General features: G+C 39.3%; 2 protein-coding genes across 3 annotated transcripts in view; both read right to left on the bottom strand.

The window, feature by feature from the left end:
* Nucleotides 1–1,625: 1,625 nt before the first annotated feature.
* ube2j2 (ubiquitin-conjugating enzyme E2, J2 (UBC6 homolog, yeast)) lies at nt 1,626–9,911 on the bottom strand. Its single transcript, XM_042501205.1, has 7 exons — nt 9,773–9,911; nt 8,043–8,173; nt 5,404–5,444; nt 5,173–5,275; nt 4,900–5,038; nt 4,107–4,187; nt 1,626–4,018 (listed from the first exon to the last, which is right to left on the bottom strand). The coding sequence occupies exons 2-7, from the start codon at nt 8,171–8,173 to the stop codon at nt 3,728–3,730; spliced, it is 786 nt and encodes a 261-aa protein (XP_042357139.1). The 5' UTR covers nt 9,773–9,911; the 3' UTR covers nt 1,626–3,727.
* Nucleotides 9,912–10,285: 374 nt separating this feature from the next.
* Nucleotides 10,286–14,534, bottom strand: part of acap3b (ArfGAP with coiled-coil, ankyrin repeat and PH domains 3b) — a 76,140-nt gene continuing 71,891 nt past the window's right edge. For both annotated transcript variants that reach the window (XM_042501170.1, XM_042501178.1), the window contains exons 25-26: nt 13,202–13,251; nt 10,286–11,624 (exon numbers count right to left, since the gene is read on the bottom strand). In XM_042501170.1, coding sequence (XP_042357104.1) covers nt 11,556–11,624; nt 13,202–13,251 — 119 coding nt within the window. In that variant the 3' untranslated portion in view covers nt 10,286–11,555. The remainder of the gene's footprint in view (nt 11,625–13,201; nt 13,252–14,534) is intronic.

Here is a 14,534-nt window from a genome sequence, read left to right as displayed (position 1 = left end):
GTGAGAAAATACAGATCAACATCTAATCTGATTTTCTTACAGATGAACCAAAATGCAGGTGTGGAAAGTGACAAAAAAGTGAGAAAAAATAAATATATTTTTTATAAAAATTTGAATATTTACAACACATTATAAAGTACAACAAAACAACATCCTCTGTTACCACTGCATTGTGCGCTTTAAATTAGAATGACATACTTAAACTGGGTATTAAAATTAGATTGCCTGAATACTGATGAGATTTCACCCAAAAAAAGCATATATACATATTTTACAAAAAATTCACAGTTCACAGCTTGTTAACTCCTAGTCAGTGCAGTCCCTTTAAATCCATTTTTGTGCTCAGCATATGAAGAAAAAGGCATTCCTCACAAGACACAAACAGTGTGCGAGATGCAGGCCCACCTGAGATCCTGTGTCTGCATGGAGTCCTGCTCTGTAGCTGCCATTTCTCAAGTCTGTCAAGTTAAACTTGATTAGAAAGGGAGTTGCCTCTGTCATTTCTTCTGCTGGTAAACTGTCAGCAGCCATTCATCTCATGTCCTTTCAGCATCACACAGCTGAACCATTTTTGGAGTGTTGACATAAAAGCAGGGTGTCTTGAACTATGCATGCAGAGAGACAGAGAGTTTACATTTCAGGCTTGCATTAAATTCCACTACAGCCACAAGTTGCTCATGCAAAACTAGAATCTATTAGAATAAAAATTGAGGATGCACTTACAGTGTTGGCTTGATGAGTTTGGTCGTTGTGTTGTTTAAATCCTCCACTGCTGCTTGCTTCTTTCCCTTTTGCTGCTGCGTGATCTGGTCCCAGATTTCCGTGTTGACCCACAGGGCGGCGGGCAGGACCAGGCTGGCTTGGGTGCAAGTAATCCAGCGGCATAAAGGGCAGGGGACGCTGCGGATCACCCCCTCCCGTTTGGACATTTTCTCCAGGCAGGGGGTGCAGAAGGTGTGGCCGCAGTGAAGGACTCGAGGGACCCGGTTGGTGCGTGAGAACTCATAGCAACAAACGACACACTCGAGCTCTTCGCTTATGAACATGTTGGGTGAGAAGGTGGAGGATGGAGCAAAAACTAGGAGTGTAGAAATCTCTTCAAAAAACCTGCAGCACATTAAAAAAGAAATCAGTTAAAATGTCATACCGAATATCCAGTATCAGAAAAATGACAATACTTTATCAAAGATTAGTGCGACACAAAAGCGTCGAGCAGTCGTTTGAGAACAATACTTACTTTCAGGATTAGTAGGATCGACTTCTTTACTACTGAAGGTGAAGTGTCTGCTGGGCTGAGTGAGGTTTGTTGTGATTCTTTGCTCGGCTCCTGTGCTCTTAAATAAGTCCCTGCGAACGTGACGGCTCTTGTCATGTGCGTGCTCCATGGAAAGCCTACAAGAAAAGAGCCTTCCCTGGAATTCACTTGCTCACACACATGCGCACAACCTCCTGAACCAATCTTATCTTATCAAAGGATCATAGCCTCTATGAGCAATACTGTTTTGATAAAAATGACATTTTTATTTGAGCAGATTAAAAATTTAACCTCGTTATACAATACCTCCCTGAAAGTTTATGGTCATTCTCCAGTGTGACTTGTCTCATAAAAGCAGTTCAGAGAAAGGTTTTCTAAAATGCCCTGCCAAGCAGGGTAATTTATTTGCATTTACTATGAAAACATACAATGTCACACAAGATTAACTGAAGCATGGAAATTTGGGCATTTACTGTATAATCACACAAACGCACTCCCATCATCACCATCATCATCATCATGATCAGTTTGTTTTTGTTTTTTTTTAAAGATGGTGCCAAGAAAAGAGCAATAGAAAGGCGAATCTGCTTTCAGATCGTTTTGCTGTTGAAACATTAGATACACAGTAGAACCATCTTTACTAAATGCAATGCACAACAGTAAATTATCAGCAATTATGTGAGCCTGGGCCATGGCCTGTCTGTGTGTGTTGCCTCGCATTGCCCTGCTTTGCAAACACTAAACACGTTCTTGGCAAACAAGCTGAGGCCATTTCTATAAATAAAGAGAACAAAAACACAAAGAAAAATAAAATATAAAAAAGAAAATAATATACAGAAACAAAATGTTGGTTCTCTTCATGTGTCTCTTTACTTGGACCTATATAGAGTGGTGCTATACTGGTCAGCTAAGCCAATTGATAAAGGTACTGGTCTCTATTTATTTCTGTGCAGACACTGGGTTCACTGTTCACTGCTTGGCTCATGGGTTGACAGGAAAGAACGTCTGGACTCACATCAGACCCTGAACAAAGATCAGCAGCTCTTTTCACCAACTGACACGCCAAGTTTTACGCTTTTTATCTTTATATAAGGAGAAATACAGATATAAATTGACTTGTCAATACTGTTGACCACTACGACCACTTTCTGCACTACTTGCTTCATCTGTAATCAGATATGAGCTTTGATGCAGAAAACACAACCTACTGATGAGATACAGAGGTACTTACAAGTGTATGCAGTTCTACTTGTATGTGTCACATTGTTGCGTACAGTTTTTTGGGACTTTTTTTTTTTGCTTTTTATTCTTGTGTAGTTTAACAAGTGTACACTGTGTGTCACTGACTGATAAGAACATTACTGACCTTTCTCAGATCATTAATCTTCCCTTCCCTGTTGGTCAACATGAACACGAGGCAGTTCCTATGAGGTTCCATCAGTGCTTAAAATATGCAGACATACTCAACGATTATTGGCATGTCAGTCACTAACAGGGGCAGTTAAGGACAAGGATAATGTTACTGATTGGGATGTGATACTTCAGTTATGTGTGTAAAATTCAGAGCACATCAGCTGTGTCTGTATGATTTAAGATTATGTGTGCTGTTATCTGTTGAGCGAGGCATCCTTAACAGATAAAAAAATTCTCTTGTATTTCCATTTCACCAACATTTACAGCTCTGACGTAGTGGAACTGCAGGTAGACAAACCGGTTTTTTGAACTGAAGCTTAAGGACTCTGAAATCTGATACCTTGCTGCTATTCTACAAAAAGGCATGATACGGAAAGCCAACACCAATGCAAATAATAACATGGGCAACTTACACTGAAAATGCCACATAACTTTTACTTGTGGCACTTCTTTTCTCATGACGTTGGAAACATTTGGCGCTGTATCAGCTGTATGAATATAAATAACCAAGAAACACTTCAGTGGAAATGATTCTTGTCAAAGTTGCATGAAGGGGGGGGGGCCCGCTCTGAGAGTTACCCACTTCATTATTTAAACGGGCTTTTATCTGTAATGTTCATGACGCAGGACAACAATGGTGCATTTTAGCATCTCTCTGTTGTTGTGACCTGCCTCCTGGGCAGTGCAACAAACTACATCCTCAGTTCTGCACTCTTCCACAACCCATGAGCCAAGTTTGTTTCCTAACTGCTGACATAAACCACTTAAGTACAGAGTGGATCACAATCGTTTTAATAAGCCCCTCCAATCCCCCGGCCCAACTGCCACTCCCATCCACTCCTCCACCTCCTCCTCCTCCTCCTCTCAATCCTTCCTGTGTCGGTCGGCTTTGAGTTTCCTTCTTCCTAAGTCCATGGTGGTGGTGGTGGTTGTGGTGGTCGTGGAGGGGTTTAACCCAGGACTGAACATCCCTCCCCCACGTAGTGTGTTTGTAGAATGTGGAGTCCACTAGCTGGCTCACCTGCAGGGGGGAGCGCTGCCCCACAACACCGGCTCCTCTCACTCCTGGGCTATGCTCCTCAGCACGTACTTGACTGTGTAGGCGAACGCCGCAAATCCTACGATCACAAACAGGTTAGCAAGAGCGCCACCTAAAAGTCCATGGTTGCGATTGGCCTGCTGCAGACCAGGGGCGGGATTGGCACCCCCGAGGGGGACGGGACCACCGTTGAGGGCGGGGAGGCCGTAGTGGGCGTGCTGAGGGTCACCGTCAGGCACCACATCAGGTAAGGGGAGGGGCTGAGTGCGGGCGCTTAATTCCTCTTGTGCCTTCTGTTTCTGTTTCATCTCCTGGTGGAGGGAAGGGAAGAAATGGGAGATAATTAGGCCAACAAAAAGAAGAGAAGAGAAAATGACAAAAAGTTCACCCCATACGTACATCGACTACATCAGGAAAGAGCTCACAGAACACTTTATCCTTGAGGTTGAAGGCCAGGCTTTGAGCCGACAGCTGTCTTTTCTGGAAAAAAATAAAAATAACTACAATTACCACCTTGCAGTTGTATGCCAGTCAAGTTGCAGTTACAGTTTACATCCATGTTTCTGAAAACATGCTTTGTACACATCGTCAACCCACCAGCACAGAAGATCTATACAATCAGCACAGTTTCAAGATAGACACCCAAAATTAGTTTCATCAATTCAATTCAATCATTAAATTATATTAGACAGTTACATTAGACAGTTGTGTGAAATTTTGTTATATGTAGTATATGAATTCTTAAGTTATGGCCAAAAACATGTTTTTTGAGGTCACAGTGAGCTTGATCTTTATCCTTCAGTAACCAAATTTGAATCAGTTTATTCTTGAATCCAAGTGGTTGATTGTGCAAAATTTGAGTAAAATTCCTCCAGGCCTTCTTGAGATATCGCATTCATAAGAATGAGATGGACGCAAGGTCACGGTGAATTTTAACACTCAAATTCTATTCAGTTCATCCTCGAGTCCAAGTGGACGTTTGTGCTAAATTTAAAGACATTCCCTTATAGTATTCTTGAGATATTGTGTTCACGAGAATGGGACAGACTTATTGGGTGGACAACCCAAAAACATTATGGCTCTGGCCACTGCTGTAACCAGCACAGGGGCATAAAAAAGGACATAAAATATTTGAGACATTACAGGTGGTTTATCGTATGTGTTGCATTTATGGTCATTTGTTTGCACTCACTGTGTAGTCCGAGGTCTCAATGCTGCCGAGAGTGGGGCCCTTCTCCACCATGAAGCTGAGCAGACCTGTGAGGATGGTGGAGACGGACCATGCAGGGTTCCATGTGTCTGGATGGAAGTCTGTGATGGACAAACATAATCTGTGGAGGAAACAGGTAAAATTAAAACTTAAAAAGAAGAGTGGCAAACAAGTTCTAAAACATGGAACAAAATTGCGTAACACTTTAATTGTTGAATTATTATTTACATAGTCAAAAATAAACAACATAAATACCTTGTGTTACATTTAAATCTCCCATTTGGTGTTATCATATAGATACTTGGTGGTTTAAAAGGAAATTCCCGGGGAAATATGAGTTTTCCGTGATAATACCCCCCTATGAAAAACAGGAAAGGCATTACATGACACATGATGTGAAGCAGAGACAAATTGTGACTCACTGACTCAGAACACAGATCACTGACAAACCACAGAGATCAGCATTAAGCAACTAGTCACCTTTACCTTCGTATGGTGTTTTCTCAGGCCCTCTTACAACATAGTGCCTAAAGAAGACAGGAAGGATTTCTGTTAGTGACTGCTACATTTTCCACTTTTTCACAAAAATAAAATTACTTTTGGTTAAATATCCATCCTTCAGACCATCATTAATGTGCAAGCAATGGCGTGGAATTGAACTCTACTGGTTGACTTCAGTAGGTGGGTTTTCATTACAGATTTGCTCAAAACTTAAGTAATATTTTTGAACTGTCGATAAAACACAACTGCGAGATGACTGTTTCCTTTGAGTAATGTTATGGGACTTTTCTCGCGATGTTAAGACTTCTCCTCTTGCGTTAACATTCCCTGCAGCATGGCAATGGATGTTCAAAACACTGAGGGATTTCTGGGAGGTGATCGTCCACGATTTCACTGAGGAAATTGTGGATGAAAAACTTCTGGATGATCCACTCAACTTTTGAAGACTTATGCAATGCAATAATACCTCTTCAGCGCCTACTGCATCATACCTGAGGGTGCCAGTTCCTTCATCATGTGACTTATAGAAGTGTTTCCGTTGAAGTTTTTTCAAAACTGACGTGTTTTCATTAGGTGTATATTTTATATTCGCAATTTCAATTTGCAGAATTTGAGGGTTAATGGAAACCCTCCTTGTGTCTCCTCTTAATTCTTTCTTATTACTTTTCCCTTTAACTTAAACAGGAGCATTTTGGTGGTTTAGATACATATCATATAGCTGCAACATCCCTTGGACCTTGATATGTGTTTTTAGATCACAAGAGGTCTGTTCTACAGTCTATCTGTAATGCATGGATAAAGATAAAAAATACTGAGATTTCTGCGCAACAAACATGAAACAGAAAAAGACAGAAGTTTATTTCTATGCACTTCACAAGCTATTGTTATCCATTTTATTCATGTAATGTATCTGGCCAAATCAAGACAGATATATATTGTATTGTAATTGATTCAACTGTTAATCTGAGCTGCTCTTTGCTCATTTTAAACATCAAAGTATTGCTGTCTGTTTGATCTGTTTTACAAAGGGACTCATCTTTTAATAAATAACAAAATAAAACTATATATATGTGACTACAAATGGAACACATTGTAAAAGTGTGCACTAGCAATGGCTGATTTGCTTCCTTATTCCTGAAATCTGATAAGGCTATGATAAGAGCGCATTAGCAACAAACACCTGTTCACACCACACAGAGAGTAAATACATGAACATGAACAAGCACTCATTCCAGAGAAATTATGTAATACAATTTAACAAACAGGGAAGTAAAATACAGATTGTGGTACAAAAAAGGATGCCTATGACGTTTGTTTACACCCATATCATAAAAGATACTATGTCACATTTTCAGCCATGAAAACGATGCCATGACTTTGGTGTACTGTAATACCTTGAACACTCAAGAGTATGTTCAAGTAGACACTTGCATTTATTATCAATTAAATCACAAGTTATAGCTGTGTAAGTATGATTCACATGTGGACTAACACATAAATGAGGGAAACCAGGAAGAGAGCCAAATGATGACCGGTAGTAGAGACACATAACGACTTTTGTAACATGCATGGCTTGATGTTACGTAATATTCTTAATAAAAACTGGGGAACTATTCTGAAGAATATAATCTTCAAATATGGCTGTTCATTGCCTGGCTAATATTTAACTCTTGCTTATCTTTATTACAAGCAAATTTATTTGCAGCAAATGTGTATTGACCACTCTTTTTCTATTTCATTCAGCTCACTGTTTTATTTTTTAGACTGTTTTTTTTTTTTAATTGTACCTTAGCCCCCTTACAATGGAAGTGGGTGGAATTCAATTTCTAGTGCTCACAGCAATGAAAAAAATCCATTAATAAAAAAAGCCATTTAAACACTGATGACAACAGAGACAACACCCCATTTACTCAGAATTTCTGGATGTTTACATCAAACAACTGACAGATGATTTTTGTATATACCTGTTAAATGTTTGGGGCACGGGTCACAATAGAGACAGTTATGTGGAAACATGGGTAGATAAAAACAAAAACCTGCAGTAACTCGTGTATATCAACTGTTTGAAAAAAACAGCCTAAAATGGTCAAGTATCCTGTGTTTAAACAAAAACACAAACATTAGATAAAAGTCAGAAAAAAATCACATTATTCTGGTAGGACAAATGTGTTTTTTTTCCTTGTTATCCTATAAATTCTCCTGTGACCCCAAAGGATTATCTTGGGACCCCCGTGGAAACCACTGATTTAAACAACTGCTAAAACTTTATTTCCCTCACAGAAAAGCTGTTAAGACGCTGGTCACTGTAGTTCCTCTACAGTTAAAGTAAGTCTAATAGTTAAAGTACAGTTCTTGGTGAATTGCACTCTTTGCTGTCTTACATTTGTATTTGTATTGGTTTATTACCATATAAATATTCAGATTTTTATTATACAGATGATTCACAGATTTTCTGTTGATAAAGTACCCAAGTGGCTTAACGTCAAAGTGTCAGAACTAGTGATTGTTTTATCTCTGTTGGTAATATATTCTTTAAAAAGTCCAAATTAGAGCACTGACATGTAACTTATTGCCCTGGTGATGATGATTGCTGGCTGAGGGCCTGGCCAGGATGGAGACCTTACCATTCTAGGATGTTGGAGGGGAGAGGTTCTGCACAGATGTAAGGCACAGGGTCTTTCTTTATCCTGAGGTAATCCTGCTTAAGTCGCTGAGTGGCTGTGGTTGGAGCTCTCTTATTCCCGTTGTTGTTCATCTAAAGTGTGAAAAGGACATGCAAAAGGGAGATGCTTAAATTTACCCTGATTTGGTCTCTTGAAATTTGTTGGTGATAAACCGAGGTAGCACTATCAGGTTTTACCCCTCACAGAGTTCTAACTTCACTTTAACTTTTGCTCTGCTATATTCAATTTTACCTTGCATTTGTTTTATATTGAGTCTTTGTTTTTTTTATTAAAAAAAAACTTTGGACCAATAGTGTAATGCAACATAGAAATAATACTTTGTCTCATTACTTAAGTATTTTGAGGGAGTATCTGTACTTAACCTGAGTTTATGTAATTCTGTCAACGTTCACTTTTATTCCATTACATTACCTAAATAAAACTTACACTTTTACTCCACAACATTTTCCCTTTTTATCTTTATTCCATACTACAAAATAGAGAAGGAAAGGAGGAAGAACTGAGAGAGGAAAGGATGCACAGATGGACAGATAAATGAAGACATGCGAGGGAAGGAAAAACTGAAATTCCCCTTTTAAATCATTTAACTTAAGAAGAAAAATACTGTTTTGTTCAGGTGTAATGTAGGCTCCACTTTTAAAGGTATGTAGCTGTTACAAAGTAATAAACTTCATAATCACCTAATTCTGACCGCTAGCTTCTTCATTTACATTCACTTGTACTTTTACTTTCAATATTTACATATATTTAAAATTGTGAGTACAGTAAACATTTTACACTGTTAGTCAAGTAATATTTTATAAGTCATTTTCTAGTAAGAAACTCTTACTTAGGAGTGGCTTTCAGATACTTCATCTTCAACACTGCTTTGAATTGCATTGTTATTAATGCAGTTATGAAAACTTGTCATGCCTCTGCCAATAGATTATTTCATTTTTAGCCATACTGGACGCAGTAATAATGACAACGTATTATAGCTTAAAATATAAATTGATAAAGTGTTAGTATTTCAGACTGTGCTGCTACATGTATTGGCTACAGAAATTTGATATAAATGGAGCTTTAATTGTCTTTTAATCTCAACCACTAAACTCAAGACAACTTGTCTGTCAGCCAGCTGCACCACTGTCTGCTGACCCAGTGTCATGGGGCTAACAGCTGCCAATCAAACGCTTACGAGCTGTTCATGAGCTGTACCAGTGTTGAAATAATGTCAGCGTCCCTTCCTATTAAATATAAGGCTGCTCGGCTTTAAAGCAATCTGGTTTAGTTCAGGCTAATCCGCTACTTGACAAGCTAGGCTACTGTTAAATCTTTAGCTAACCGAACAGATCGATACATTAGCTCGATATCTCGCTGTTAATACTCCACTACCAACAAACTGCGCAGACCAAATTCAAACTTGAGAATGTCACAATATGTTACTGACGATATTTATTAACCACAGTGTATCAATACTGTCCGCCCAGGAAGTCTAACTTGACACAGCTACTCAAAGCTAGCAGCTCCAGCTGGTTGTGTCTACGGCTAACGTTAGCTAACGTAGGCCACAGCTATGTTTAGCTGGCTAGCGTTAGCAGCGGCTAGCACGGATAGTTTTGTTACTATCGAGAGCAGAGGCCACACAACTCTCACATGTGAAAACTAGAGCCCGTGTCGAACAGACATACCTCTCCAGACACTCCAGTGAAAACAGGTATTCGTGGCTGGACGCGAAATAAGGCTGTTGTTTCTGTTGTCAAACCCCCAAACCGATAAGGCGATGACACCAACGTAGCTTTAGCTTTCGCCAACAGGAGGAAATGACGTCTCCGGTATCCTTCTTCATTTGTGTTGTAGCGGTTGAAAAATGGCACAGAAAGCGCATTACTGCTACCAGATGATCAGGAATATTATGCCTTATAAAAACTTGTCAATAACTAAAATAAGAAATAGGGTACTATACTTACACGCCAGACACATTACAGAGTAGTCTGTGTCTGCTCTGGGGGCCATTTCTGTATCTTTTAAACGACTAGCTAGGAGGTCCTCTCGCTGGCGCTTTATTGTTAATGCTTCTTGTTGCTATAGACAAAGTTTAAAAAGATAACTGAAATACACACACGCGCGCGCGCACACACACACACACACACACACACACAGAATATTTCCTTTTATTTTCCTTTTATTTTAGGTCATCTATTTCATTTCTACCACCAATTAAAAACAGTTTGAAAAACATTTCATCACAGATTTGCAGTTGACAAACTAAAAATATTCAAAAAATTAAAGGGGCACTTCACTATTTTATATTATAATTTTATTTTTTATTATAAAGTTTGAAAGACATAGGCATTTAAGACAGGGAGGACCTAACAGTAGCATCTTTTACACTGCCTGTGGGAATATTGCACTGTTATGTGACCTCCCCGATTGTATATGAAAGGTAGGTTGGAATAGGGGGACAGAGTTTTGCCTTTAAGCCAGCATTGGAGGTAGTAACAGGGCCCGAATGATGACAGCTGGCAGGATAGGATGATGGGCAGCGTTTGAACATTTTGACTATGTGTTATGTGTGCGACCGACCGCTGGAGATTTAAAGAGTAGCTGTTTGCAGATAACAGCTAAATCAAAGAAGAACAGCAGCTGAACATATATGCGTCGGCAGCGCTTTATGAACCATAACTATGGCATAACATGGCATTTGCAATCTCTGTTAAATGGCGCCGAGCACATCCTCTGCTCGGAGGGTGAGGAGGTCTTGGATCTTATTGTTTTTCTTATTGTGCTACATGTGACACCCATCATAACTCTTCTGATTCTGCAATGCTGGCATGCACACACACTCGAGCAGCATGATACTGCCGTCGTTTGGTTCTGTGTAAAATTGCAAAGGCGGCATAAAGAAGGGAGTTTGTAGTGGCCCTTTAGTGTGTTTTCTTTGTAAAAAGGGCAAGTTTTACATTATAGTGAATGTAGGATCCAGTGTTTTTGGAGCTTGATCCGTACTCGAGATATCTCTTGCGTACCCAACTTTATGGAAGTGCAATACAAAATTATTAAAGTGTCCCTTTAAAGCAAAATATGATTGGAGATCTTTTGTGATACTGCAACAACTCTGCTATAAATTCACTGTCATCACCAAACTGCTGTCAAGTCAACTGAAATAGCACCTGCGCAAAGAACTGTTGGAACTTAATTTGATAGGGCCAAGGTCTATTATCTTGACTTTGACTAAACATATTTACAACTGAGAACCAGTTATAAAAAATAGCTTTAACTGATAGTGTCTGCAGGGTTTTGACCATTCACTTACGCCTGCAACACTAACTCCCCAGCATCAAAATGTCTTTTTTTTTATGGCATATGGTTGCCCCCCTCCTGACTCCAAAGAGACTGATGAGCAGTCAGAGGACGTGGTGGTCAGTGGTCACTGTGGCTTCCTGCAGTGGCTGAACTGTATGCTCCTCCTCCTCAACTTCTCGGGCTGGAGAGACGCGAGGAGAGAAAACTCGCGAAAGACATCAACACAGGAGATGTCACCTGCAACAGGGGATAATGAAGTCAAGGCGGGGGGTTTGTCCCACTGCATGGCACCGTGGAGTGCAGTGAGCAATCTGCTGGTTTTTGCTTACCTTTTACATAAGTCAGTGACAAACCAAGCCTCTTTAATTCAACATTATAAAGGCAATAAGCCAGCAGATACTGCAAACTCCAAAACCCACATTTTTACGTTTCATGAAGAAAGAGCAGATGCACCTGTGCATGAAAGAAGAAAGCCCCCAAAAGCATGGAGTGAAGTTCCTCAGTCTACCTTGGGGATAGGCTACATAAACACTTATTCCTTTTGGCACTACAAGTAACTCATTCTTTTATAAAGCATCTTTTGTTTATATGAGTAAATGCTTTGTGGATGACAGAAGCTTAAACTGTATTTTCTGCACTTTTTTTTTCAAAAAGATTACCCTTCTAAATGAGCGTCTTGGTTAGTTTGCAGAACAAAAAATCAGGAACTTGCAGGGAAAGAGTGGTGAGCATCCTGTTCATTTTTTTCTCTCATGTACATACTCAAGCCGTGACCAAGTGATACCTGTATTTATGTGCTTAACATGCTAATTCGTACAGAGGTGGGACCAAGTCATTGTTTTGCAAGTAAAGAGTGAGAGTCAGCCCTTTGCACTCAAGTTCCAAGTCAAGACAGGCAAGTCCTCAGTTGGGTTTTGAGTTCTAAATAAGTCATAATGCGCTCTTCACCTAATGCAATGCCATTTAAACAACAGAGTAACAAATTAATTCACAAAAATCATAAATACTTCTTAAATTAGATTTATAAAAATCAAGTTTGTTGGACGCTTTTGCATCTTCAATTGTAATTTTTGACCTGTGAGTTTTGCACACTTTAGTTTTTTGTCGAACATTATAGTTTTTATACGTTAATGAAATTATCTTTGGTGTGATTTTTTTCCAACTGGTTCTCAGTAACATAATGTTAGTGGTTCTCTCTTGCTTAGTTACTACCAAAGTGAATTAGGTGCCGACTTGGTGGTTATTAATGGCCTTCATTTTAATACATCCAGGAAATGAATTAATTTGTGACACACTTTAAATAACACACTTTTTAATATTTGGACTTGGGGGAATGTATCAGGTATTTTCATATCAAAAAGGCTCAAGTCCAAGTTAAAACATGAGTCCAAGTCAAGTTGCAAGTCTTTTTTGATTTTGTCAAGTTGGGTCTAAAGTCATTACATACTCAAATACTTACATGAGTCCAAGGTCATGTGACTCGAGTCCGCACTTCTGACATTCTATGATATGAAGTGTACTGTACTTATCCATTCTATGTGATCCACTATAAAGTGGATGTTTGAACATTTTGGGATTATAAACTACATTTTCCCAAATGTATGGTTCTGGGTCTGAAGACACAATACTCCACAGAAGTTTTCAGAATGTCTCATTGCTCCCCAGGAGACCAAAGAAAGATTTCCCAAAGATAAAGATAGCCCCAAATATTTCCCCAGAGAGTGTGTGTGACGGAAACCCGCAGCCACCAGAGCAGAGAGAATCACAGTATCACACTAGCCCCTTTGTAAGACACCCCAGGATGCTTCACTCACTCTATCCCGAACATCCTTGGCTTTAACTCTCCTGCTGCCCGTGGCAACCCCTGTGGTAACAGAAGCAATGATATGTCAGTCAGTGTTTATTGCCTCAGGTGGACATAGTCTTGAAGTGTAAAGCGAGGAATTAGACATTTGTGGCATGTGAGAACATTTTTCAGTTGATGGTGTAACAATGCTTGTAAGATGACATCAATGTTTTAAAATCTGGAGACACTGAATTATTCAAGGCACAGTGTTGCTGCTGAAGGCTAGAAAACTGAGACATCATTTAAAACACAAAGGGCCCTAAACACAAAAGTGATCTTCAAATAGTGTGTTGGCATTGACCTTGAAGTCTGGAGATGTCCAAGGGCACACCTTTACATTTGCTATCATTAAGGAAACTATTTAATTGCTTTGAATAAGCCAAGTGCTACCCGAAAGTTTGTTATAGACCAAAAGACAAACCGGATTGTAAATACATAGCATTCTCCCAACACCTGACAATGTTTCTACACAGCTATATTTCATTAAATGAAAATGTTTCACGATTTGATCTTTTAAAACAAATATTTGCTGTAGAACTTTTCAAATAAATTGCTTCAATGTTGAGAGGATGTTATGCACAAGAGACGAGACAGGAAACAGAAATGAGAGCAACAAGCAGGAAGCAGGGTTAGTTCATCAAGAGTTTCTCAGTTTTATTGTATGTATTTTGTTTTCTTTTTTTTCCCTCAGTGCTTCTAAAGACAAAGAAGAAAGTATTCCAAAGATATCCAAATGTCAGTGAACAGAAGAACGCCTCCAAGTAGCGCAGAGCTGTGGTACACTTCTGCCTAACAGGTTGTTGTTGTTGTTTTTTCGGAGGAGAATAAAAAGACAAACATAAACCAGATCAGACAGTCAGGATCTGTGATTGAATGCTGAGAGGCAGGAAGTTGATGTTGAGTTAAAATACACAAGTGTACTATTTACAGCATGTTTGCTTCGAACAGCACCTTTAAGCACTCCTATGTCAATACACACAATGGACACAACATTTAATACTTCCGCTATAGAGCGAGGGCCCTTAACAGTTTGGTCACAGTAGCTTCACATCACCCCCTAGACTGGTTCTACTTGCAGTACATTGAACTATTGCAGAATATCACCTGCCATATTGAAATCTCTCGGCTCTGTCACATTTCTGTAACCTCTTTTCAACATGTGAGTACACCAACAGTGTTTCTACCACTCTGTCACTTCACAAAGCATGGCAAGACTATGCTGTATCTACTCTGAACAGTTTCAGTTTTAAAAAAACAAAACAAACAAAACGTGATATCATACAACAATGTTAGACACTTTC

This window comes from Plectropomus leopardus, chromosome 2 (genome assembly GCF_008729295.1).
Source record: "Plectropomus leopardus isolate mb chromosome 2, YSFRI_Pleo_2.0, whole genome shotgun sequence".
Taxonomy (NCBI): Eukaryota; Metazoa; Chordata; class Actinopteri; order Perciformes; family Serranidae; genus Plectropomus; species Plectropomus leopardus.
The sequence above is the reverse complement of the archived record's forward strand: the minus strand, read 5'-3'. Positions and strand labels throughout refer to the sequence as shown.